Source organism: Lathamus discolor, chromosome 2 (genome assembly GCF_037157495.1).
Source record: "Lathamus discolor isolate bLatDis1 chromosome 2, bLatDis1.hap1, whole genome shotgun sequence".
Lineage (NCBI taxonomy): Eukaryota > Metazoa > Chordata > Aves > Psittaciformes > Psittacidae > Lathamus > Lathamus discolor.
This window is the reverse complement of record NC_088885.1, coordinates 40,215,481-40,238,093: the sequence shown is the minus strand read 5'-3', so window position 1 is coordinate 40,238,093 and position 22,613 is coordinate 40,215,481. Positions and strand designations below refer to the sequence as shown.

At 38.0% G+C, this 22,613-nt stretch overlaps 1 protein-coding gene across 5 annotated transcripts in view; it reads left to right on the top strand.

Moving 5' to 3' along the window:
• Positions 1 to 22,613, top strand: part of NEBL (nebulette) — a 253,175-nt gene that overhangs the window by 208,963 nt on the left and 21,599 nt on the right. For 2 of the 5 annotated variants that reach the window (XM_065666538.1, XM_065666539.1), the window contains 8 exons: positions 1,538 to 1,630; positions 6,608 to 6,700; positions 7,071 to 7,164; positions 9,167 to 9,258; positions 11,910 to 12,014; positions 13,126 to 13,297; positions 16,677 to 16,769; positions 17,737 to 17,865. In XM_065666538.1, coding sequence (XP_065522610.1) covers positions 1,538 to 1,630; positions 6,608 to 6,700; positions 7,071 to 7,164; positions 9,167 to 9,258; positions 11,910 to 12,014; positions 13,126 to 13,297; positions 16,677 to 16,769; positions 17,737 to 17,865 — 871 coding nt within the window. The remainder of the gene's footprint in view (positions 1 to 1,537; positions 1,631 to 6,607; positions 6,701 to 7,070; positions 7,165 to 9,166; positions 9,259 to 11,909; positions 12,015 to 13,125; positions 13,298 to 16,676; positions 16,770 to 17,736; positions 17,866 to 22,613) is intronic. The other 3 variants (XM_065666542.1, XM_065666540.1, XM_065666541.1) reach the window with 3 other exon arrangements.

Sequence of the window (22,613 nt, the reverse complement as noted above, 5' to 3'; positions counted from 1 at the left end):
TATTGCAGCATTCTGTGCAATTTAGATTATAAAGGTAAGTTACTTCTTACTAAGCTAAGTTATAGCTGGGAGCAGCCCCAATCTAAAATAATTAATGTCCCCTAATAGGCTTTGGATTTTGTCTCAAGTGTTTTCATGCCTTAAGGGGCAAAAAAAAGTGACTAGCTCTCCAGATAAGATCAGTGCTGCTCTTAGCTCACTAGCTCATTTGGCAGATGATTTACAATAGGATATTTACTCCACAGTCATCTCTTTCATAGAAAAATTCCTGTCTCCAACATTTTTTACCACTCCCTCCTTAAGTATATTTTAGTTCAGTCCACTACGTAAATCTTTCTTCCTTGTACTGACATGTTGGTGCAGAAGAATTTTCAAGTTCTTACTCATAAACTGTCTCTATTCTCACATGATAAAACAAAATTCTAAATTGTTAAAGGTTTTCTGAATATTCAAGAATTAGTTGTGGACATAAATAAGCCACTATCCTCTAGAATATTTGGCAGTACTAGTCACCCTAGGTTACAGAGGACTTCAGGGAAGTAGGAGAAATGCATCAAGAATGATGCTTTATTGCTTAAGGTTCATTGATAGGAAAAAAAAAGGGTAAATAAATCCTGGTTTCAGAAAGGCAGAAGTACTAAAAGGTAAAGATTTACTTTGCGAACTCCAGGATCAAACTTGTTTTTACACTACCGGCCTGGAAATACTTACTGGAGTGGCAACAGCTGTGACACCAAATACTGAAATTAAAATAACTTCTTTAGGAGTTTTGCAGCACAAACTAGTTACTTAAATTATAGCCACATATGGAATTTGTGGAGCAGTTACTTACTGTCTCTTTCAGTAATTTTGAATGATTGATTCTACTGATGCATTTTGTTTTTTATCCTTTACTGAAACAATTGAAATAGAGAGGAGAATGATCTAAACAGCATGTGTATCTTTTCAGAAGTTAACCTTGTTTTTAGACGCAGTCCTCAGCTTTCTGGCTTGAACCCAGAAGTCAAAAATCGCATGACTTGGACTATAGATTTGGCTGTTGTGGTTATTTTGTCATGAATATGTCAGTTTTCTAGTTTGTTAAATTAGGAATAATAATGTATGCTCACTTCTCAGAGTATTTTCAGATCTGAAGATTAAAACAACAATTCACATCTTGCATGTACGTATATGTTCAATTACATTGAAACGAATGAGATTACGCAAACATAAAGTTGCATTTGTAAAGTATTATAGATTATGATCTAGATTTTTATATTATTTTCAAACTTAAAACTATCATTACAAATACTTACAAATGCTTGGGATTAGTCTAAAAGATGATAATAAATTATTTGGGTTACAGTTCAAGACAAACAGAATATTATTATTCTTATTGATTATTGGTCTCATTTATGAAAAATTAAAGTATTTGCTTTCTTAGAAGATTTATAGTCAGACCAATTTGGGGCATGGAAAATTGCCCAGCCTTTTTGTGAGTACTTGTACTTGCATTGTTAACAGTCTCATAATTACTTTTTCTTTTGGGGAAATGAAGGTGTTTTATAAGAAGGAAGTAGGCGCTGGCACAGCTGTAAAAGAGACTCCAGAGATTGAAAGAGTAAAGAAAAATCAACAGAATATTAGTTCGGTAAGTGTTATTAACATTAGTTATTCTTCTGTGAGCAAATGGTGGTCAAATATTTTTTCCATATTGTTTACAAAAAATTCTATCTTTTCCTTTAACACTTCATTCAAATATTACTCCACTGTAATATTATGGATATAAAGCTCCAGTTTAATAGAGTTAGAGCTCCACTCTAGTTTAGTTATTCTGTGTCCAGAGGTGGAGTTTCAAATAAAGAATCATGAAAAATAAGAAAAACTTTTAAATAAATATTTGAGGAAAGGTTTTTGTCTTTCAAGAGTGAGAAGCGTGAAATGTATTTCCCAATATGTCAGAGTGAACAGCAGTTGTAATTAGCAACTTAGAAATATATCACAAAAAATGAAAATCTGCAAAGTTCCGTAGGGTCTGCGTGTATCACATAGGGGCTGGTACAGTTTGCACTCCAAGAAGAGGGAAACTGTGTCCAGGCTCGAGCTCTGTGAGGAGGTGTCTCGTTACATGCTGATGACAGGTTGATCTGTGGATCTGATGAGACTGGTTCTGAATTGATGTTGTTTATCTATGTATGCCCAGTGTCTTTGGCATTTTAATGGGCAACTAAAAATAAAATATCAAAATGAGAGTTTTCTACAAGTAGAATATGCCGTTCTGATAAATATGTGTCAAACTTGCAAAAGTGACTGCCAAGCAAGAAAACACTTGTAAATGCATTAGGCACTTCTTTGGAATTTTTTGTGTGGAGTTCTCTGGGGGCATTTTTATGTTTGTGACATGACTTTTGTGATTATTAGATGGTTTTTTAAATATAAGTTTTGAAAGTAACACATAGACGTGACACTAGATTGTGTTTACATGTTGCAGTCCGAATTAGGGACTCTGGACACCTAGTCTACTAGAATTTCTTTCCTTACTGAGTAAATACTGCATTTCACCAAAGTAAGGTCAGGTAGGGAACTTCCATAAACTTTGAAAAAAACTTGCAAGTTTTCTCTGCTCTGTCCATCAATTTTCATCTTGTCATTTTGAGTAACAGTGGAATTTGTAGATTCAGTGCAAGCTATCTTGTGTTCTAAATCCTTAACTAAGTGTTTCTGGCTCGATGATGTGGGTTTTCTTGATTTGAGGGTGGTTTTTTGTTGGGTTTTTTTGGTAGTTGTTTTGCTTCGTTTCTTTTATTTTTTTTCTTTTTTGTTTGCTCCCCCATCCCCACCCCATGCAATTATCTAGTGGTTGTTTTGTTGTTGTTGATTCCCTCCCCTTCTCCCCCCCCCGCCAGTTTTCTACTGGCATTCTAGAAACAAAACCCTAATCTCCTGCTACCTATTTGATTTAGGGTTACTGCAGCCATTTATTTTGAGAGTAGTTGCATAAACAAACACACAGGATTGTTAGGAGTAGTCTTAATCTAATGCTTTTTCTCAATACCTTTCAAAATTAAATGGAAAAATAGTGTACAGTGCTCTTGCTAGTTTAGAAGTCCTAAGTAGTGAAGAGGGGAGAATGAAAAGTGGATCAGTATGCTAGTAAACACACTTGAACAAAACCATATGAAGAGAAGCATGGCCTTTACCTTGCTAGTCTGTGTGTAGAGTTAATATTTTACAAAAGATACTTTATTATATATAGTGTACTTGAATTTACTTAAGTCTTGTATTATATTTATTAAAAGTGTAGAATGCCAAATTTAAAGGCAATGTGCAAGAATTTTTTAAATTATATGTCAGTAAGAGGGAAAATATATTGTACAGTAAGAGGGAAATTATATTGTGTAATTTATGGGAGTCCCAAAGGAAGGGTAAATTATGCCAATTTTGACTCCATTAGATTTAAACATTTTGCACATAGTTTTGAATTTAGCCAGAAGGACTTTGGGCAGATTTAAAACTATTTATTGAACTAAATGAAACTGTGGAATAGAAGCACATCTGCAGTGCAAAAACCTGCAGAACACCAAAACAAAATAACACACACTGTACAAACCAGTCCATGCAAAAAAGGACATTGTGTCATGTTCCAAAAGTGATGAGATACTTCCAGATGACCTGTATAGGAGACAAAGATCAGAACAATCTGTTTTTAAATCCTAAAAAACAAGGTGGTGGCAGCCAAGAGGGTTGAGCTCATCTCACCTGTTGTGATGACTGATTTGGAAGAAGCAATCTTTTAAATAGTTGGAGTCAAGATCTCACAGAACATTAAAAGCAAACATGAGACCTGTGGACTGCAACCGAATCTGAACTGGGAAGCTATGAATACTAAGTTTTTTGAAAATTTGTTTATATCGTGGGACAGGCAAGTCTAGAAACAGTACTAGGAAGAAGGCTTTTGGGGGAAGATTTGAATTGTGGTTTTATATATGTGAAATCCATGAGGAAATCCCTGTGATATGTCAGTCAATAACAGAAAGCTGGGGTGTGATTAAGACTCAAGCAGTGGGCATTTTGAAGCATTTTAAGGACTAGTGTCACTGCCAATTCTTGAGCTTACCTAATAGTCTCTACTGAAAAGTCTTTTTTTATTTTTTTCCAGTGGTTTAGTACTTCTGCCAGTCCTAAACCTTCTGGGCTGAAATTTTCCATTCCTGGTTTGTGCTTGGGATTGGTTTGGTTTTATTTATTTATTTATAAATTTCAGCCAAAGCAGCTTCCAAGTGTGAGCTTAGAGAAAAACAAGTTGTTTTGTCTGTGTTAAAAAATTTGTCACTCTCCAGAAGTACCATGTCTGGAGAAGAGAGCTGGAAATTACCTCCTAAGTGGGATTTGGTGCAGTGAATTTGGGAAAAAGGGAGGCCAGGAATAAGGAGCTGAGAGTGTAGAATGGCTTGGTCAAAGTAGACAGGCCAAATGTGGGGAAAGATGGGCAAAAGTGATGTGCTCCTTGTGCATAGGTGCTTCCTTCCAGAAGAGCTGAAGTAGAATCCAAGGTTGTTTAGACTCACCAATCCTTTGCTGTCAATGTCGTCTGAGATACTCTTGGTTAAATATTTTCCCTTTTTTAAATTATAAATCTTAGAATAGTTAGGGTTGCAAAGGACCTTAAGGTCATCTTGTTCTAAGCTCCCTGTACCCACGGAGGTAACAAACTATGATTGTTATGGGTTTGTACAGTCAATCTAAACAAGCCACAAGAGGCTTAAGATGAAGGCACATGAAGGAATGTACATTTGTAGTTTTTTAAATCATGAGAAATTGCCTCCCCAAGAGGTAACTTTAGACAGTATTATTAATGTCACTAAGTCAATACTCAAAAGAAAGAATGGGAATTCAAGTCCCTGTGTCTAGACCTGAAGATCCATTGCCAAAATAGACGATTTTATAATTTGCAATAGAGGTGGACCTGCTCTGGTTTTCCGTTTTGCAAACTACAGTTCAATGGGAATTCCCAATTCAATGCAGATGCTTTGTAATCCTATGTTTTTTTTTTTTAATTATGTAGCCAGATTAGCTGTTACTTGTCTGTGCTCTCTAGTAAAAATAGTACTTTTCCTTGTCATAATTCCCTTTTCCTCATTTCACAGCAAAATTAGTGAATTAATGTCTGTGAGAAACTCAGATACTTTCGCAAGGAGCCGCATAGAAGAAGAGTTCCTGTAGAAATCAGTAATTCTGTCATCAAAGCAGGACCTTAGAGCAGCTACAGAAAAAAACCAAACCAATATGTCACAGTCTGCGTGCAAATTACTCACTAAGGGTCACTGATTATGTGTAATGAATGAAGAAAACCAGCTTTTGATAATAGATAAAAAAGATTATAGAACACTTTAAGAGGAAAAGAATGAAAAAGTATAAAAAATATTAAAAGCTGTAAATGGCGCATATTTGTACAAAGGACAAAACTAAGGTTACATTTAAGTTAATTGTGTCATTTTCTAGTTTCTGAGTCCCTGGTTTTACAGCCTTAAAATGTATTCACCAGAAGTTTTGTGTGCCACATTAATATAAAACCATACAAATCAATTCATTATGCTGTTCCCTTGTTCTTAAAGTACTTTTCCTTCCTTGAGTCTTGTTAATGAAAAATGTTTCCAACTATCATGCATCACTGCCCACATAATTTTGAATGTTTTTGTGAAGTTTGTGTTTTACCATTATAAAGAAAAAGAAAGCATGCTGTATCACTGTAAAGGTTTGTTAATTTTACTGTGGCATAAAAGATTTGAAGCTCAATGTGCTGAATGCTGGACAGGTATTTAGTAACAGACAGTAAGACAAAGACTATGCACAGATTTGTCCAAGATGAGATTTTTGGATAGCATATGGAAAACAGAAAATACGATGCCTTTCTCTTTAGTAACACATTCACCTAACCTTACAATTCTTTTTCATTACATTGAATTCCAGTTTTGGTACATATGGTGTATAACTGAAGAAATTCTAGTTCTGTGCATCTTTCAAATTATGGAGTTCTACAATATACAAACATACTGCTGTTTAGAAGAGATTGAATGTGGCAAAAGGAGCAGTAAATACCTGACAGCATCTTTGAAGGCATCATCCATCCAAACATCTGCATTTCTCTGATACGCCTATGTGTGTTTTTAGAGAATGTGAATAAGAATTTGAGGTCAGCAGTTCTTTTAAGAAGACATCTGTGAAGTGTCTGGTTTCTGAAATGGACTGGTAGACTCCATAGCAAGAGAACAGCAAGACCAAGTCATAGTCAGACTGATGTATATCTCCAAGTAGTATATCCAGGGTCCCAATTATCGTGAAGATAACCACAGTCCCATGTGATGTATATTTCCTCTGTAAGAGTTTTAGGATAGTAGGCATGTTATATACACTCTCTGCTTTATTATGTCAAACAACGTGCATTGGAGACCCTAGCAGCCTGTTTCAGGAATGAAATATAACCATTCATTTTCAGGTCAATATTGTTCATAGCTGTGGTCCATCTCTGCAGTGTGTGTAAGGGAGAGATTACAAAATGTTTGTTGTGTTTCAATGCTTACCTTTATCTTCTTTAAATTGCTAACAATCTGTAATATTTATTGTGCAGATTAAATACAAGGAAGAACTTCATCGTGCAACAACTATTTCTGATCCACCTGAACTGAGGAGAGTTAAAGAAAACCAGAAGAATATTAGCAATGTGTGCCCCCATTTTCATTGCTTACACACTTCTCTCTGCTGTATTAAATTTGTGCCTCTGTGAATCTGTCTGCGGTGTTTGTCCACAAAGACTAATTTAATCAGTTAATGGTAAAATGATAATTCTTTAGCCTTGCACTTTGATTAATATCAATGAGAGTGAAGTATTTCTGCTAAAAGTATCATTTGTCTGTGTCTGGAATAGAACTGTAAGAGGGTGAGTACTAAGTATCGTGTGAAAAGATGTAGGTATTTATTAAGGACTGGTATTTTCCATCCAAATGCAGTGTGCTCTTTAATGATGTCTGACACAGTGTTGTATTTTGATTACGCAGAAGTGCCTGTGTAATACTTTCTGCTGTGTTTCCTAGGTTCAGTACAAAGAGCAGCTCTGCAAAGCTACACCTGTGAGTGTCACCCCTGAGATGGAAAGAGTCAAGAAGAATCAAGAGAATGTCAGCATGGGAAGTTGCTCTTGTTTAATCCTTATGTAATTTTTGGGTGCAGAGGATGAGCACAAAGTTCTGCCTCCAGAAGCTGTTCCTTTTCTTTACTTAGTTGCAGGCTCAGTACTGGAATGTCTTGAAAACCCTCTTTTATGAAGCAATTGTGAAAAGCCATTGCTTGGTTTGGGAAATGGCATGTGAAGCATCATGCATTTGATTAGAGAGGTGGATGCAGTGTTTCTCTGTTTGCAGTTATTTCTCTGGATGCAGTTATTTCTCTGTCTTGGATATTTGCAGGAAATCTATATGGATTTTTTTTTTTTTTTTGCAGAATATCCTTTTCCATTTTTATTTTTTTCCCTTTGCTTTGCATTGTAAAAAAAAAAAAAAAGTCTACAGCTGTACTCAAACTCCACCTCTCTTTCCTGTCTCTTTCTGGTTCCTCAGTAACCTTCCTATCAGTATTATTCCAATTTAGTGTTTGATGGCTGACATAACCATTAGAAAGTCATACTGTTTGCAGGACTGCAGGGAAGAAGACAAGGACTTTTGGAGCAGGCTGCTGCCTTCCTTCATTGTTGGAGTTGTACCCTGTTAATGAGTTTGAGAGACCCTCTGTTATCCTCATTAAGAACTGCCACCAGCAGCCCTATTTCATGGGGTTACAAGTAGCTATGATGCTTCCCTGGGATGTTCCTGACACATTCCCCGGATTAACTTAAGAGTTATAATTTTTAGTAATACTGTCCCTCTAACTCAAGTGTTTGCTATTTATTTCTGGATTTATGTTGATAAATCTAGCTCTCCTAAAATGCATGCAGTTCAAACAATCCTGTTTTCTTAAGTGATTCATGCCAGCCAATGTATTTCTACTGACATCATTGTTTAACTTTCACCAATTTTTGTGTTGTACACATTTAATGGGAAATTTATATTCTTTTTCAGGTCACTGGCATAGCTTTGGGTGGAGTTTCTTTAACTTCAGACATTTCTAGAAACATTAATCATTTTACCTTTACAAATGTCAGTTGGCAAGATTAATGCATTTGATAGCTTACCATCATTTTTACAAGACATTAATTTTTCAGTTGGAATATTTTGATGTGGGCAGACACAAAATGTGTTGTGTGGGAAGACAATTGCTTGAACAATATGTACATTAATGCTGCAGTGCACAGCAGAGTTATGAGCATAAAGTATCAGCATAGTTATCCAAGGGCTTATTAAAAAAGCCCAAAACAAACAAAACCTAACAGTTTGTATGGGAATACTTATTTTACATGAAACTATACGGATTGGCATAAATCATGCAAGAATCTCTACTCACTAAATAGTTACCATAACTGATTTCCCAGTATTTGGGGCCAGGGTCATCTGCCAATGCCACATCCTGTCCTTTATCCACTTTAGGTACTAATCCTGCCTTGAGAGTGCATTTAGTTAATGCATCATTGCTACAAAGCTATTTTGTTAAAAAGCGATAGAGGGGATATTCCTACAGTACATTTAAATAAACATATGGTGAAATTCAGGCAGTTAGGTTCAACTGGCAGTTGTCTGATGTGTTGCACCTACTATGCTTACTCAGCATAGAGTATAAAAGTAAGGACATGGATAGTATCCTTATGGAATCCCTGTGTCTTGACAAATACACTTTTAGAGTGGGCATTGCTGAAATTCAGTTTTTCACGTGCTTTGCTTGACTTTACTGTATTATTTGTGGCTTGTCCCATTCTAAATATACTTCTCTATACAGCCAAAGACCAATGAGGTAAATGTCAAGATATTGTGTTCATGTGTGTGTGTATATCCACACAAATGCATTAATAAGAAGATTATAGAGAAAGAATTCAAAGTTACGCTTCAAAAATTGAGTTTATAAGCTTTAATAAACTTCAAATGTGTTTTAGCTTTTCAGCTGTTTCCTGGATGACCTTTTAAATCAGACATTTTAATGTAATGCAATGTGATACTGCTTTAGCTGAAATAGTATGTACTATTTTATTCTGTTAAATAATAGGTTCACTACAGAGAGCAGCCTGGCAAAGCTACTGCTGTGAGTGTCACTCCAGAGATAGAAAGAGTCAAGAAGAATCAAGACAATATCAGCTCGGCAAGTTGTTTCAATCTTTTTGTCATTTAGATTTTCAGTTGCTGTAGGAATATAACAAGGATATGCTTTTCCATTTAGATTTAATGTGTCAAATGAATCATCCCCTGAATTAAATTTTTTTTTAAATCCTTTGAGTATGTGCATTTCACATACGTGCGGGAAACAAAAATGTTTAGACTTGCCTCATTATTTTTGCAAAAAAAGCAAGTGCTTGTGTTCCACCAGTATTTTTCAAGGAGAGAGCCAGAAGAGGTCAGCCCTTCTTTCAAGAATCTTCATCTCTTGGTCCAGGTTTTAGTTGCTAGATTGCAGGAGTAAATTACAGTAAAGAACAAAGGAAATAAGAATTTATGTTTACTGAAAATTTAATTTTTTTAATGATTCAACACATGGAAGCTTATAGCCATCCATTCCACTCTGAGACATGGCACCTATGTACAGCTGAATATTCCTAAATAGAGCCTATTAGTAAACAGTAAAGAATAAAATACTGTATTTTCTTTGGCTTTCATGATAAAACATACTCTCTCCCCCCTTTTGGTGTAAGAAGCAGCAGGCAGTTCTATTAAAGACCGAGGAAGAAATCCAACAGGCATGGTGAAGAAAAGGACCAGACTAGTTGCATTATTGTCTGTGTCCTCAACACTGAAACATCGGTGACAAAGCTACTGTAGATGGTAAACAGAATAGATTTCATGCAAAGCCACTGTTTCAAGGTGGCAGAAGAGAATTAGTGGTAATGAACACTTTAGAACTGAGTGTAGGAGTGAAAAGTAAAGTAGGTTGAATTTGTCAAGAGGCTTTGTCTGACAAAGGAACAGAATCTTACCTTGTAACTACATGTCTTAAGTAGTCTTAAAATGCTTATGCATATTTATTTACTGAAGTCAATTAGTTTTGAGGTGCATAGTTAAAAATAAGAGGAAAACTTCCCAACAATTCTAGACTTCAAATTTTTTTTATTTTATTTCTGAAAATTAAGCTTTCTTTTAATTTTTTCCCAAGTGATTCCTTCATTTCTCAAGATTTACATGAATAAATACCCTTCTATGTTAAGGAGTGGTACACAAAAACCAAACTATGTTGGCTGTCTTTGTTCAGAAAATGGCTTATATTCAAAAGCATATGTGGCTGAATATATTTGCTAAGAAAATGTGTTTAATTAAAAAAGGTATGAAGAATATTGTCCTGGGTTCAGCTTAAACCATGACAAATATGGTGGGGAGGGACACTTCATTAGGGACTGTAGTGACAGGACAAGGGGTAATGGGTTAAAACTTAAACATGAGAAGTTTAGACTGGATATAGGGAGGAAGTTCTTTACTGTAAGGGTGGTGAGGTACTGGAATGGGTTGCCCAGGGAAGTTGTGAATGCTCCATCCCTGTCAGTGTTCAAGGCCAGGCTGGACAGAGCCTTGGGTGGCATGGTTTAGTGGGACGTGTCCCTGCCCCTGGCAGAGGGGCTGGAACTAGATGTTCTTAAGGTCCTTTCCAACCTTAACTATTCTGTGATTCTATGATTCTAAATATGCAGTACCATATGTTTCTGTTTCTCTGTACATTGCTTCAGACTTACTAAAGGAACGTAGACACCAAGACTCATATTTTCACAGGTATGTTGTGCTTAGGTACTATGTAATTTTAAGGAGAGTTAGACAATTTCAGTACTTGGTTTCTCTCATCAGAAATACATGTTGAAATAGATTTGCACAACTGATTTGAGAGGTAATACTGTGAGTGTGAATATATAGGTAGATCTAAAATATTTACTAACATTCAATGCACAGGATACAATGCAGTGTAGGAACTAACAGTCCGTTAGTAGATTTCAACCAGCCAGAAGACACTGTAAGAGTATTCACTCTATAACCAACACGTAGGAGAAACTACTTTTACTGTTTCGGGATTTTGAGTGGGTTCTTCCCCCCCCCCCCCCCCCCCCCCCCCAATAGGTAATTAACCAAGGTTCATATCTTTATAAGTCTGTAAAATGCCACAAAAGAAGCTAATTAGGAGAAATGTGACAGGAGGTTCTGTTCTTACTGATGAACAAGAGAACCCAAATATTCTCTTTGGAAACAGGATATTCACATTTGTACCAGACATGTTGCTTTTGTGCTGCTAGCAAAGGCTAGCCACCAAACAGGAGTAAGAAGGGTGCCAAAGGACTAATCTGTTTGTAAGAGTTGAATTCCCTGGGGACCCAGGAGTTGTCAGCTAATCCCAACCTGGAGCAGGCTTGAGGACGAATTGGCATCTGTCTGGGTAGTGGGAAGGTAGTTTATCATCAGTCATACAAATATGTTTTAAAGACATCCAAGTCACAGTGGTGTTTTCTTATTTTTTATCTTATTTGTCAGTTCACAAATTAATTATTTCATTTATGTCATTTAGTAAAGAGGTTCAGCTTTCAGGTAAACCCCGTTTTCAAGTAAGTGATTGATGGAATAAATTTGCCCTGTGGCCTTTCTGATATACTAGCTTATCAGTATCCTCCCTCTGAAATAAGTTACTAGACAAAGAATGTAAAGAAAGAAACAAGAATAATATTGTCTGTCATGATTTGGAAAGGTTTACTGTTGCACAGTGTGATTCTCACCATCCTTTCTACTGTAAACAAAAACTTCATGTGTGCTGTTGCTGTTTTGCAGGTCAAGTACAGCAGTGATCAGAGGCAGATGAAAGGTAGATGTAGTGTGCTTCTAGACACACCTGAGCTAAGGCATGTCAAAGAAACACAAAACAACATCTCAATGGTAGGGTACTTTTCCTATAACTGAGTATACTAAGGAATGGCACTTGACTTCCACTGGATTTTGCCTTCATTAATATAGGTAACTAATGAAACTCTGTGCTCAAGTATGGAAGGAGTATTTTCTTCTTATGCCTGTTGATGGAGTGTTTGCTAACTGCATATGATTGTAATGAACATTTTCAAAATACTAATAAACAGTTTTCTAACAGTTAAATGTCTGATCTTTTGTTTGTTTGACAATTTTTTTCCCTTTAAAAAGTACATGCCTCATTTGAGCATCACACAGTTTTGACTGGATTAGGTGACACACTTCACCTTGTGCCTGTGCACGTTCCTGGTTTCTGCGTGACTTTTGTTCTTGGAATGAGTTGTTTTGTGTGCATTTGCTTGTGTGAGAATGTTTGTCAATTTAATTCTTTGATTATTAAGACTATTTAAAAAGTAAATATGCATAATCAGGGGTACTACCTTTATAACTCTTACTAATACTGGTTTTGTTGCAACACTTGGTTGTATAACACTTTCTACCCTAATGTCCTTGGTTTTGTTTACTTTTTTTTTTGGTTGTTTTTTGAAAGCAAGCTGCTTAGAATAACTGCAGTTCTTTCTAAAACGTATGTTTAAAGACTGCTAGGATATGGTAAAATAAAAGAGCAAAAGAGTATCTTTTGCATGACACCTTGCATAAAATCAAAATTCCCAGTGAAAGAAAATACTTAAGTTCTTTAGAACTATTACTGATTGAGCATTTTTAGTTGTCTAATTTTAGTTGTCTAGATCAGTAGAGAGCTATCCTATTTTAGAGAAGAAGGGAATGAGCCAAATGACCTCACAGACTTTTCCTGTCCTGTGTGACTGTAAGATAATGCTTTGCTGCTTGAGTTAATGCCTAATTCAGTGGAAAACAAAGGCAAAAATTATACTAAAGTACGAGGAAAGTTAGTGAGAAAAGATTTGGCCAGCCATCCAGCTTGTTTCATGTGTGTAACAAGTCTGTTATGGTGCAAAACCCAAACAATATAAGTACCTCATGAAACAAATATTCCTTCGTAGAATAACATTTGCTGTCAATGGCAGCTTGGGGAAAAATGTATCTTTTCTTGTTTACCTAGGTAAAATATCATGAAGATTTTGAGAAGACAAAGGGTAGAGGCTTCACTCCAGTGGTAGATGATCCTGTAACAGAGCGTGTGCGGAAAAACACCCAAATTGTGAGTGACGCAGCATATAAAGGTGTGCATCCACATATTGTTGAAATGGATAGAAGACCTGGAATAATTGTTGGTAAGTTGTTAAGTAATGTTGCTCTTGAAAACAGTGTGGGAAAGCTGAAAGCTTCTGCTTGTATTCTCCATTATAACCAAGAAAAAGATTTCATTTTCACTCTTCACAGCATGAAACTTATGTTTTACTACTGCTTCAGTGCCAGCTTCTAGCAAAGTAATAATGGGAATGAATATCATTTGCTCTGTAATTTTTAGTTGTAAGTATGGATAGTTGTTGCTATTACTTCAAGTTTGAATTTTGACTCTTCAAGAAAGGCTAAATATCTGCAATAATCTTAATTTTGCACAGAAGTGAGATGATGAAAACTGTCGTTCTCCGAGATGTCAATGTTTAAATGTTGCAGCCCAGTTTGAGATTTCCCCTTCTGTTATTCAGCGATTTCTCCAGAGCTGCACATGCTCCACTTACCTCTGGTTTTAGAATTTCACACAGCTTTCAAAGTATGTCAAGCTGTAATTCATCAACAACTCTTTAGATCTCTGGTAAAAACATCACTATTCAGAAATGCTGTACTAAAAAATTGTTCAAGATAGGACCAGCTGTTCAAGGGGTAGAGTACGGATTGGTTTGGCATGTAGAGGCAGAGTACTGCATTAAGATGTAATTTGAGGTATTCATAATAAACACTATCTCAAAATCAAAATGGATATTTGAAATCTCTTTAAAGTTAGCAAGTCTGCTATGTCAAAGGAGATGGTAACCTGACCTTTCTTGAACTCCCCCTCTCCTTCCCCCTCACCCTTTTCTTTTTGTGTGTCCTTTTTCGGTGGGCTTTTTTTTTGGGGGGGGTTTATTTTTGTGCTCTACAAGTGTAGACCCCAGAGGGTCTACATATGGAAAAACATGTTGAGATAGCCCTCTAAAATCCTTCATACATAGTAATAATAGCAGGGGTTGACTTTAAGTCCACCTTTCAAAAATCAAAGAAATTGCAGGTCAAGTGGACTAATCTCTGGGTGATATAGTCCAACTTCCTGCCTAAAGCTGGGTTAGCTATGTCTATGTCATTCCTGGCAGATGCTGCTTCAGTCTTTTCCTTAAAGTCTCAAAACGAGTCTCTACCACATAAAGAAGTGTATTTCTTTCCTTTTGTATAGCCACCTTTTATGTGTCCATCGCTACATCCTTATGTCAGAAGGGATTTCTCAAAAGCAACTGTTTAGAGAGCTCTCCTTGTGGAAGGTACTGATGCTTTTAAGACCGTGCAAGTCTCAGAGGGTCAGCAGCTTGTTTAGAAAATCTCTGTCTGTAGAGACCCAAGAACTTGAACTCACTTTCATGGCTAGAGTGGTGCAGTCAAAGAGAGAAATAAAGTACCTTTAAAACTGCAGTTTCATACACAGGTTCCAATATGCTCTTTAGTGTGCACTTCAAACCTACTCTCTATTCCACTGCATGTGCACTGTAAGCCCTATGTAAGAAACATGTGCAATCCTGTATTCAGTAGCTGAAGGCTTGCTAGCACAAAGGGATTAGCAATGACATAAATAATTCTTGAGCTGTAAGTAACAGAAATATTAATTCTGTTTATCACCTTAAAATACTACAGTATCAAAACACACAGGAGCTCTTAACAACCGAGGCCTGCCAAACAGCAAAATAGTACAACTATTTACAGAAAAGAGGCCATGACAAACCTGTGAGCTTAATATACAGTGATATTTCAGCTAATGCTTTTTCAGAGTGAAATTCAGTTATAATATCTGCTTGTTTGAAAAGAAGCAGTGAGCTCCCTGCTCATGGAATGTCCTTGGCAGCTAGAAAAAAATTGCAGACTGAGAAAAACAGCTGTGTTTTTTCCTAGCTAATAATTGTTCAGCCAGTTAGCAAAAGTACCTCTGTGTTAGAGTCCACCTTGTTGTTTTTTAAAGTATTATCAGTGAAGCTGTAACAACTTACTAAAACGCCTGATTGCTAAAATTAATGCCTTTGCTTTGGAAAATAGGTACTAGTTTTAACCTTGCAAAAGACATCCTAAACCCATCAGGATAAATTAATCTAACTAAGCTTCAGATCTTTGACTAAAGGGCCTTCATAATGCTTATTCGAGTATAAGGACATTTTAAATTGACAAGATTCTGATTCCGTACGTTATTTCAGACTACAGAGGTGGACAAAATCAATACAAATCAATGATTGCTGCATTGTTGCTGCCATGAAGCTGTACTTACTATGCCTTTACTTACTAAGGCATGATCAAACAGGAAAGGCTGGGCATACACCAGTTCCCCCACCCCTCTCAATCCTGTCAGTGCTGTATGTAGTTGCATAATTTATCACTGTCAAGACTAAAACATAGTTTATCAAAAGATTTTGCATTGACTTTTATTCATTGTGTCAAGAGGGACTTAGCACTATGCCTCACCTTACAGGAGCTGCAGTAGATAATGTACATACATAATGTACGTACATTGAATGTATTCTGAAGCCATGGGGTTTGTTTTATTAGCTTTGTCTGTTCTTTTTGGCTATTCATAATTTGAAATATGACATATATGGGGCCCCCACAGTCCTACTTTATCTACCAACCCATTATTTAGCTTGCTGCCACTCAAACCAGTGAAAAGACCAAGTTGGCAAGACAGTTATTTTCCTCACTTCCAATGCATTGAGTAAATCTCGCAGACAGGTCTGCCCAAGAAGTAAACCTTTAGCAGAAAGCATAGATTTGTGCTTTAACTGATTGTACTTTGCATCAAGGTTTTATTTTAAACTGGCTTGGAGAGATTAAATGATTATTATATTTTTAGACATAGCAGATAATAGAATTGTTTAGGTTGGAAAAGAGCTTTAATATCATTGAGTCCAAACATCAGCCTAACGCTGTCAAGTCCACCACTTAACCATATCACTAAGCACCTCATATACACATCTTTTAAATGCCTCCAGGGATAGTGATTCCACCACTTCCCTGGGCAGCCTGTTCCAGTGCTTGACAACCCTAGTGAAGAAATTTTTCCTAATATCCAGTCTATGGGATATATGCTGCCACATTGCTATGGAGTAAGGATGCGGTTGTTGGACTGAGGCAATATCTTATAACTTATGGTTTTGGTTCTGCTAGCGGAAAAGAGCTCTGATATATCATACTTGGTCCCATTTGTTTAGACTTAAAAAAAAATACTGTGGTTATATTTAGAAAAAGAATCCAAAATTTGGGAGAAAAAGTCTCCTGAAAATATTGTCAGTTCTTAAAATGAATGCAGGAATTTCTTTTAAGCAGGAAATTAATGCTTTCTGATCCTTTCAAGTGAATATCTTGATTTTTTTGGTTAATTTCTAGATGAAGTTGGTTGCTGATTGTTAAAAGTCATTCCTTTCATGCCTTTACTTCCTTTGTTGTTTGTCTGTCATAATTTCTATGCTTTGGGAAAAGATCTTAAAGTTTGGCGCACAGATCCTGGCTCCATCTTCGACATTGATCCTCTGGAAGACAATATTCAATCTAGGAGTCTGCATATGCTTTCTGGTATTGCTTATATCCTGTCTTTTCCCCAGTTCACCTTTTTATGTTTATAACACTAAGCTGATGCAGTAAATTTCCTGGTCAGTGTGCTAGCCATATGTTTTATAACTATGTTTTCGTATATATATAAATAACTATAGTATATTAAAAGCAGTACTTTATAGGAACTTCAGCTATAATCACATGTGTAGATAAGGAATAGTGAAATAAATCTTATCCTAAATAACAGTTATTTATACTGCTTACAAGCAGTCACTTAAAAAACACTGACCTACTTTGTCCTCACTATAAGTAGAATCTTCAAGTAGTTTGACCTTACTAAAATTTCAGAGATATAGAAGGTGGCCTATTTATGAAATTGGTTTCTTTTCTGTGCACATTTTGCTTATATGGCACAGGATCTTATGCCTTGTGCTATTCTTTGCAACTTCAAGGTGTTCATAATTTAAAGGTAAATGGAAAAGGAGAGTAGGTAATGTAATAATAGACAGCAATGTTTTAGCTCTGCAAGTGTTTGTTTTTTTTTCCCCTAAAAGTGTTTGAATGTTTAATTTTGCACATTTATTTTCTTTGCTACTAATAGTGGAACTTTAAATATTCTGAATGTCATAAAGTAGTATTTGCACATGCATTCGTATGTATGCTGGGATAAAAGAAAACATTTTGATTTTGGAAGTTTTCATAAGCTTCCTGTTTATACCTTTTTTTAACCCAGTATCTCAATCTTGCCTTCTGTTTCCGCTGTTCTTTTAAAGCAGTGAACAAGATTAGTTGTACCTGATTTTGAAGCAACACTCTGAAGTCATGGTGTTTAAAATGGATACAGAATTGTGAACAATTTACTTTTCTCTAAATTTAATGCCATCATTGTATGGATATCAATATTAGCAGTGTTGGGATTTTTGTTGTTGCTTGTCTTTGCACTTCTGTCATCTGTTTATTGTGATATTCTTTCTTTCTACCGTTGTAGAAAGAGCAAGCCGTTACAGTAAGCAATATGTACGTTCTACCAGTTTGGGAGAGTATAAATCAGATGGTTCAGACACGAACCCTACCTTTTCTTACTGCAGTGAGATAACAAGGCCATCTGACGAAGGAGGTATCCCTTATTACCACCTTTATTTTACTAATGACACTATCACAGTGTGTTGAGACCTCACAGGCCTGTATTAACTCCATATTCTTGTATAGTCAAAGGCGTTAGAAACTGTATAAGCTGTCACCTGATTGATTAAGAAAGCAAAGCAAAATCTAAAGACTGCAGTGTCTTGCATGCTTTATTGCTTTATTGTGTATCCTCTTTCACCATTTTGATAACGCTATCAGCCTGAAAGCCCTGCTAACTTCTGTTTACAGTACTCAAGGCATGTTGTGTTTTTGCAAAATGTACACAAATACGTTTTTTGGTGGGTTTTTCTTTTTTTCTCTTCTCTTGAATGATGCAGTGTAAGTGAAAAAATGCACCTCTGAAGTGAAAATAAAATTACCTTGTGCTTTTTTTGGCAAATCAAGTGTATAATAGTTTTAGTGACTGAAATCACAGAATCACAGAATCACAGAATCCCAAGGGTTGGAAGGGACCTAAAAAGATCATCTAGTCCAACCCCCCTGCAAGAGCAGGGTAACCTACAGTACATCACACAGGAACTTGTCCAGGCGGGCCTTGAATATCTCCAGTGTAGGAGACTCCACAACCCCCCTGGGCAACCTGTTCCAGTGCTCTGTCACTCTTACAGTAAAGAAGTTCTTCCTGATGTTAACGTGGAACTTCCTATGTTCCAGTTTACACCCATTGCCCCTTGTCCTATCACTGGATATCACTGAAAAAAGCCTAGCTCCATCATCCTGACACCTACCCTTCACATATTTGTAAACATTGATGAGGTCACCCCTCAGTCTCCTCTTTTGCAAGCTAAAGAGACCCAGCTCCCTCAGCCTCTCCTCATAAGGGAGATGTTCCACTCCCTTAATCATCTTTGTGGCTCTGCGCTGGACTCCTTCAAGCAATTCCCTGTCCTTCTTGAACAGAGGGGCCCAGAACTGGACGCAATATTCCAGATGCGGCCTCACCAAGGCTGAGTAGAGGGGGAGGAGAACCTCTCTTGACCTACTAACCACTCCCTTTCTAATGCACCCTAAGATGCCATTTGCCTTCTTGGCCACAAGAGCACATTGCTGGCTCATGGTCATCCTCCTATCCACCAGGACCCCCAGGTCCCTTTCCCCTTCACTACTTTCCAGCAGGTCAACCCCCAACCTGTACTGGTACATGGGGTTGTTCTTCCCCAGATGCAAGACTCTACACTTGCCCTTGTTAAATTTCATCAAGTTTCTCCCCGCCCAACTCTCCAGCCTGTCCAGGTCTCGCTGAATGGCAGCACAGTCCTCTGGTGTGTCAGCCACTCCTCCCAGTTTTGTGTCATCAGCAAACTTGCTGAGGGTGCACTCAGTTCCCTCATCCAGGTCATTGATGAAAATATTAAACAGCACCGGTCCCAGCACCGACCCCTGAGGAACTCCACTAGTCACAGACCTCCAGCTAGATTCTGTGCCATTGACCACAACTCTCTGCCTTCTTCCTTTCAACCAGTTCTCGATCCACCTCACTACTTGATCGTCAAGCCCACACTTCCTTAGCTTATCTATGAGGATGCTGTGGGAGACAGTATCAAATGCCTTACTGAAATCAAGAAAAACTACATCTACCGCTCTACCATCATCCCTCCACCTAGTCACTTCCTCATAGAAGGCTATAAGGTTGGTCATACATGACTTCCCCCTCATAAAACCATGTTGGCTGTTCTTAATGACCCCCTCATCCTTGATATGCCTAGTGATGGAGTCAAGAATAAGTTGTTCCATCATCTTTCCAGGGATGGAGGTAAGGCTGACCGGTCTATAATTACCCGGGTCCTCCTTCTTGCCCTTCTTATAGATTGGTGTGACCTTTGCCATCCGCCAATCCTCAGGCACCTCGCCCATTTCCCACGACTTACCAAAGATGATGGAAAGTGGCCTAGCAATGACCTCCGCCAGCTCCCTCAGCACCCGTGGGTGCATTCCATCCGGACCCATCGATTTACAGATGTCTAGATTGCATAGCTGATCCCTAACCCAATCCTCATCTTCCCCTATTAAATTATGCAGGTGCTTGTGCCTCTCTGTTTCGATCCTAAAAAAAAAAAAAAAGTGTATCAGCTGGCAACCTTCTCACATATGAATGTTTTCTTATCCTCTCAGCAGTTCGGGGACCGGGTTAGTATTCAGCTGGGAAACTTATATAGCCTGATATTGTTTAACATAGCTGTTGAGCTGGCTAACGAAGTTGCTAAGCCACTGTCCATCGTATTTGAAAAATCATGGCAGTCAGGTGGAGTTCCTGATGACTGGAAAAAAGGAAATATAACCCCCATTTTCAAGAAGGGGAAAATGGATGACCCACGGAATTACAGACCAGTCAGTCTCACATCTGTGCCTGGCAAAATCTTGGAGCACATTCTCCTGGAAGGCATGCTAAGGCACACGAAAAACAAGGTGGCTGCTGACAGCCAGCATGGCTTCACTAAGGGGAAATCCTGCCTGACCAGTTTGGTGGCCTTCTATGATGGGGCTACGGAACTGATGGACAGGGGTAGAGCAGCTGATGTCATCTACCTGGACTTGGGCAAAGCATTCGACGCTATCCCACACAACATCCTTGTCTCTAAATTGCAGAGACATCGATTTGATAGGTGGACCACTCAGTGGATAAAGAACTGGCTGGATGGCTGCACGCAAAGAGTTGTGGTCAATGGCTCAATGTCTGGCTGGAGACCAGTAATGAGTGGTGTCCCTCAGGGACTGGTGTTGGGACCGGTCTTGTTCAACATCTTTGTTGGTGACATGGACAGTGGGATTGAGTGCGCCTTCAGTAAACTTGCTGATGACACTAAGCTTTGTGGTTTGGTTGATACACTGGAGGGAAGGAATGCCATCCAGAGGGACCTTGATGCGCTTGTGAGATGGGTTGATGACAACCTTATGAAGTTTAACCATGCCAAGTGCGAGGTCGGAGCAATCCCAGGGGCGGAGCAATCCCAGGCACAGCTACAGGTTGGCAGAGAAGAGATTGAGAGCAGCCCTGTGGAGAAGGACTTGGAGGTGCTGGTTGATGGGAAACTTAACATGAGCCGGCAGTGTGTGCTCGCAGCCCAGAAATACAACTGTATCCTGGGCTGCATCAAAAGGAACGTGACCAGCAGGTTGAAGGAGGTGATCCTGCCCATCTACTCTGCTCTCATGAGACCTCACTTGGAGTATTGTGTGCAGTTCTGGTGTCCTCAACATAAAAAGGACATGGAACTGTTGGAACAAGTCCAGAGGAGGGCCAGGAGGATGATCAGGGGACTGGAGCACCTCCTGTATGTGGACAGGCTAGGAAAGCTGGGGCTGTTTGTCCTGGAGAAGAGAAGGCTGCATGGAGACCTCATAGCAGCCTTCCAGTATCTGAAGGGGGCCTATAGGGATGCTGGGGAGGGACTCTTCATTAGGGACTGTAGTGACAGGAAAGGGGTAACAGGTTAAAACTTAAGCTGGGGAAGTTCAGGTTGAATGTAAGGAAGAAATTCTTTACTGTGAGGGTGGTGAGGTACTGGAATGGGTTGCCCAGGGAAGTTGTGAATGCTCCATCCCTGGCAGTGTTCAAGGACAGGTTGGACAGAGCCTTGGGTGACATGGTTTAGTGTGAGGTGTTCCTGCCCATGGCAGGGGGGTTGGAACTAGATGATCTTAAGGTCCTTTCCAAATGTAATTGTTCTATGATTCTATGAACATGGATTAATATTAGAATACTTTCAGGAACCTGCATTCCCAGGTACAAAACCGCATCTTGAATCATACCACAGATTAGAATGAAATTTATTAAAATTATGAATAAGGGTCTAGTCATCCTGGTAGTGTTGCAGTGGGTAGTAGACTTGAGTGGTGAATTGTAGGTATTCAGAAACATGTCATTCTAAGTATATATTTAAAAATTAGTGATTTCTCCTTCTCAGCTGTGAGAGCATGTGCGTTGAAAAGGGTGTCCAAAGGGTTACTATTTTATTTTATCTTGGTGGTTTGTTTTTTTTTTTGTTTTTCAAGAAGGTGTTAAAAGATACTGCTGCATTTAGTTGCCTGGCATCTTTGAGTTACCCATGCTCTTAGAAGATTTTAAGTCATCTTAATTGTAGACTACACTTGTTTATGTTCTCACAGTCACCAGAGTAATATGTTATCATAGTGGCTAGTGTTTAGGATGTTTACATTGTGCTAGGTGCCATGTGAATACAGAGAAGCAGCTCTGATTAAGAAAAGGTGAGGAAAAAAGTGTTCAGACTGAAGAACTAACTTTGAGCAAAGAAGGAAATGCACGTCTTTGACAGAACTGTATTCCCCTATATCACGCATGTTCATCTTTTGATATTTTAATTATATTCCCAAATATTTAAACAGATGATAGCAATAATGCATATCATGTTGGCTTTTATGTCTTTTTCTGTGATGATGTGACGTGGCCTTCACAGTCCAGTGCATATTGTCTCTCTGTTCTGATCTTTTTTGGCTATATTCCTAGCCATTTTAACATTGTTTTGTCAGCTTGATTTGATTGTTAACAGAAATTTTTTATTTCTTGCCATATTGAGAATAGGAAATGGGGTTTATTTCCCCGGTTGTTTTGGCACTAACAAGCTTTCTCTTTTGTATCTCTATTTGAATATATTGTTGTGATGATGTGTTGAATAGATCCTTGCCAAGATCAACATATTTTAGCAAGATATTGTTTCCGCTTTTGACCCAGCTGGCTAGCCAGGGTTTGAGCACTTGCAG